We start from the raw sequence: 4,773 nt of genomic DNA on the forward strand, positions 1-4,773 counted from the left end.
TTCCTAACCCCGGCCCCGCTGGGCTTGGCCAGTCAGTTATGAAAGGAAAAATATTGCTTGCGCTCCGGCAGCTCTCCACCACTAATGAAGTGCTGCCCCCGTCCCCTCCCTTCCTCCCCTCCCCTCCCCTGACCCTCTTCTCTTCCCATCTGTCCCCCTGTTCCTCTCCGGTCTCCTTCCCTCTCTGACCTTCCCCCCCCATCTTCCTCTCCTGCCCCATCTCCCTCCCCCTTCCCCCATCTCTTCTTCTTCTCCTGTCCCCTTCACCATCTGACCCCCCTCTTCTTCCCCTTCCCCCTGAGACCCTCTTCCTCTCCACCCTCCCCTCCTGACCCACATCTGATATCCCCCCTTCTTCTCTGACTCCTGCCCCCCCCACTCCTCCCCTGCTGCTTCCCCCACCCCACAGCCGCCCCTGGTCTCTGGGGGGCAGCAGGTGGGCAGGGGACTGAGAGCCGCAGCAGCTGGGCCTGGGAGCTCTCAGCTGCCTTCTGACATCCCCATGGGGGTGACACCAATTCTCAGCAGCCGAGCAGCTGGAGCCCGGGTGCCAACCCAAGGGGACACCGGGGACCTGGTGGTTCAAGCTGGGTTCAAGCTCCCTGTGCCCAAAGCAGGGGGTGGGGATGAAACTGAGGCAAGGGACCGGCTCAGGGCAGCTACAGGGACGCACGGTGAGGAGCTCAGATTTGGGGTCCACAGGGACGCACGGTGAGGAGCTCAGATTTGGGGTCCAGTCCCAGTTCTGCCATGGGGTGTGCATGGTGCGGGGTGGGGGGATGTGGGATTGTGTCTGCGTCAGCTGCTTAATAATGCCCCATAGCCCCTGGGTCTTCCTGTCAGCAGCTCTTGAAGTGCTCTGCAAAAGAAATTGGGATCATTAACCCCATGGCACAGATGGGGACACTTTCCTGCTGAGCTCTGGGACGCCAGCCCGGGGCAGAGATGGCAGAGAGCGCATGCTGCAAGCTCATCGAGTATTTGAACGATCTAGAAGCGCGAGAGTTCAAGATGCTCAAGTTTCACCTGGAGAACTATCCCCTGGAAGACGGCTACAAGCACATCCCCCGCTCCAAGATGGAGGCAGCCGATGCCATGGACATAGCTCGAGCCATGGTCCAAACTTACCAGGAGTCCAGGGCTCTGCAGATGGCGGTGAAGATATTGGACGGCATTAGCCGGAAGGATCTGTCGCTAAGGATCCAAAACGACATGCCAGAGGGTGAGTAGATGGAGGAGATCCCCCTCATTTCCTCCTACGGTCTGACTCATTCCTTGCTGGAGCTTTTTTGATAAATGGGAGGGGGTCACCCCCTGGTGTGCCTCAGTTTCCCCCAGTCCAACAAGGGTGGCCTAGGGGCTAGCGCACAGAGCTGGCACTCAGTGGACCGGGGTTTCATGCCCAGCTCTGCTGCTGGGTGATCCCAGACAAATCGCAGCTCCTCCCACTCTCCCTGCCTCAGTTTCCCCATCTAAAAAATGTCTGGAAGGGACGCTGGCCTCCCCTCTAAAGTGCTTTGCCTCTACGGATGGAAAGCACTAAGGCATGGAGAGGCTGCAGCTACATCTCTGCTACTGAGCCTCGTGTAGACGCCGTGGCCGCTCTGTCTCACTGCAGGGGCTGCCCCTCTCCCGCTGGGGTATAAACGCTTCCTACATCAGTGGAAGGGGTTTTCCCGTCCTCTCTCTGAGAGACAGTAGCAAGGTTGACGGAGGAATCCGTTGACCTAGCCACAGCGACGCTGGGGATGAGGGCAACCCATCTCCGGCGCTCAGAGCATGACATTTTTCACCTCCCGAAAAACACGGCGGGGTCGATCTCATTTTGCAGCTAGACCAGATGCTCTCTGCTGTCAGCACTGGGGGCTTTGCTGGCCTGGCTCTGTCGATCCCGGGGGGCAGTTGTTCCCCCCCCGCAGCTACATCGGGAGGCGTTTGGCGGGTAGGCCAGGTGCAAGCAGCTTGCCCCAGGTCGCCCGGGGTGTCTATGGCAAAGCAGCAGATCAAACCCAGGGCTTCCAAATGCCAGGCCAGTGTCCTAAGCCCCTGCCCTTTTTTCACAGAAAGGATGTGGATACATTGCAGAGGAGTCAGAGAAGAGCTATGAGAATGATTAAAGGATTAGAAAACCTGCCTGACAGTGACAGACTCCAGGAACTCGATCTAGTTAGTTAAAGCAAGAGAAGGTTCAGGGGGGACTTGATCCCAGTCTATGGGTATGTCTACACTATGAAATTAGGTCAAATTTATAGAAGTCGTTTTTTTAGAAATCGAAATGAATTCTGCCAGAGACCTCCCTAGGCCAATCTAATTCACGGGGGGAGGCACTCAGATCTGTGGGGATGGGCAACAGGATCAGAGCTTGGGAGAGACAGAGAGAAAAGTGCAAAGCCAAATTCCTCCTGATACTTCAGCTGGACAAACAAGGCCCTGCAGCATGTCTGAGGAAACCATGTCTGCTCCTGGAGCCTAATGTGGAGGCCCATCAGCAGACAAGGTAAGTGCTGAGCTGCCAGGGCTGGGGCTATCGGCACCTTCAGTGTGGCTGGGCTGTCCTCAGGGACGTGTCAGAGCTCCAGCGGGCAGAGAGCACGTTACAAACCTGATGCCGCGGATCCCCGCGGCCAAGCAATGAATGGAAGGGGCTGAGCCAACCTTCAAAGCACCATGCCAGCGTGTCCCAGGAATGGTTTGCTTGGAGAGGAAATTCTCCCCTCCCCCTCTCTGCGCAGCATCCCCCTGCCCCACGGCGGGAGTCTCTTACTCTCTCCATCTTGTCTCCGTGTAGAGATACAATGGCCCTCAGCTCTTCCTCTGCGGCTTTAAATCGCTCCAGGGTGGGTGTTGTCAGACCCTTCATGGCTCTCATCAGCAGGGCTTGGAGCTGGGCTGAGGAAAGCTGCTCCCCGGGGGTCTGCTATGAACAGGGACAAAGCCTGTTGGGACTGAGTATTTCCATTGGGCAGCTGCCCTGGAATAGTCTGTCCCCGCGGGAGGCCGGCAGGGCCTAGTGAGCATGGAGACTCCGGCTGAGCCCTTTCCTTAAAAAGCCTCAACAGGTGCCGAGGTTTGAATCCTCACCTGTAAGATCCAGTTTGACTTTTTCTGTATTCTCCTGCAGCTTCACCTCCTCTGACTCCACCTGGGTCTCAGCTGCTTTCTTCTTCAGAGACAAGTGCGTCCACCTTCTTGGTGAGGAAACTGTTCTCTCCTCATCGCTATCTGCCATCGAGATGTCAGACTGGCTACAGACACAGAGTCTTTTCATGCCTGATAGGATGGTCCATGAGCATTTGCTTCTCTGGGGCTTCTCTGGCAAGGCCTGTTCTTGCTGGCTGAGGACAGAGCATGCCTCAATTGCTGCAGGTTGGATGAACACTTTGTGCACGTAGATCTCTCTCTGCAACCTAGAGGCGAGTCTTTGGAAAAAGGAACGAAGCCTGGAGTAGAAAGGAGGAGGAAATGGGTTTTTCTGTCATTCTCTAAAGGAAGGGAATTAGTTTGCCCAGGATTCACAGATCCAAGAGACTGGTCTTTTGAAGCCATCTGCTCCTCTAATAGCCAGCACTGGTTCATACAACCAAGAACATAAGCAACACAAGACCGCCCAGACTGGGTCAAACCAAAGGTCCATCTAACCCAGTATCCTGTCTTCCGACAGTAGCCAGTGCCCCAGAGGGAATGAATGATTTAGTTGGGAATTGGTCCTGCTTTGAGCAGGGGGTTGGACTAGATGACCTCCTGAGGTCCCTTCCAACCCTGATATTCTATGATTCTATGATTCTATGAATGAACAGGGAATCGTCAAGTGATCCATTCCTGTTGCTCATTTCCGGCTCCTCGCAAACAAAGGTTAGGGACACCATCCCTACCCATCCAGGCTAATAGCCATTAATAGACCTCTCCTGCATAAATGTATCGAGGTCATTTTTGAAATCTCTTATAGTCTTGGCCTTCACAACGTCCTCCGGCAAAGAGTTCCACTGGTTAACTGTGCGTTGTTTGAAAAAATACTTCCTTTTGTTTGTGTGAAACCTGCTGCTTATTAACAAAGACTTCAAAGGGGGCACTAGGATGTGAACCAAGGACCACTCGATCTGCAGTCAAACACTCTACCCCTGAACTCTACCCCCAGCTGAAGGTGAAGACACATGGGACCATGGTGAAACAGGAATTCTTCTGGGGACGTTCTAGGGCCTGAGTTATGAAGGGGGTCAGACTAGATGATCAGGGCTGGCCTTAGAGCCTTTGAAACTATGAATTTATGAACCTAAAGTTGGCTGTAACTGCTAGTGTGAAGGTTGCTGCTCCTGTCCAAGGGGAGATGCTTTGTCTGAGGTTTCCTTGGGGAGAGGCACCAGGATCCCTGTTCCCTCTTTCTCATAACCTTCCTTGGACAGAGCACATCACAGGTTCTCCCCTTTTGTTCTCTAACAGGAAACCTCCATCCACCAGATCTGCAATTTCTCCCATCCTAGCACAGTCGCTGGCTACATTTCCTAGCCTGACTCTCACCCCATGGATCTCACGCCTCCTCTGCCATTGGGCAGACATGGAAACAACAAAGGTCAGTTTCTATTTTCGTTGGTCATTGCCTGAGTCTAGTTGCAAAAATGCTTCATTATTAACCCCACTCCTTTGTGCACAGAATGTTGGGACTCTGGGAACAGATGGGGCCAAGCTGAAAACCAATAAACCTCTGTTCCCAGAGAACCTAGGAAAAGGAACAAAAGATTGTCATCGAGAAGGTTTGAGGGTCTGGAAGGATGGATT

At 54.1% G+C, this 4,773-nt stretch overlaps 1 protein-coding gene across 1 annotated transcript; it reads left to right on the forward strand.

The window, feature by feature from the left end:
- Nucleotides 1-711: 711 nt before the first annotated feature.
- On the forward strand, nucleotides 712-4,565 carry LOC117887437 (NACHT, LRR and PYD domains-containing protein 3-like). Its single transcript, XM_034790055.1, has 2 exons — nucleotides 712-1,222; nucleotides 4,438-4,565. The coding sequence occupies exons 1-2, from the start codon at nucleotides 946-948 to the stop codon at nucleotides 4,476-4,478; spliced, it is 318 nt and encodes a 105-aa protein (XP_034645946.1). The 5' UTR covers nucleotides 712-945; the 3' UTR covers nucleotides 4,479-4,565.
- Nucleotides 4,566-4,773: the final 208 nt, after the last annotated feature.

Source organism: Trachemys scripta, chromosome 14, assembly GCF_013100865.1.
Source record: "Trachemys scripta elegans isolate TJP31775 chromosome 14, CAS_Tse_1.0, whole genome shotgun sequence".
Classification (NCBI taxonomy): domain Eukaryota; kingdom Metazoa; phylum Chordata; order Testudines; family Emydidae; genus Trachemys; species Trachemys scripta.

Excerpts from the sequence above, each read along its gene's own strand:
- LOC117887437 (XM_034790055.1), top strand. The coding sequence starts at position 946 with ATGGCAGAGAGCGCATGCTGCAAGCTCATCGAGTATTTGAACGATCTA. Across the intron at positions 1,223-4,437 it reads CCAAAACGACATGCCAGAGG|GAAACCTCCATCCACCAGAT; the intron begins GTGAGTAGATGG and ends GTTCTCTAACAG.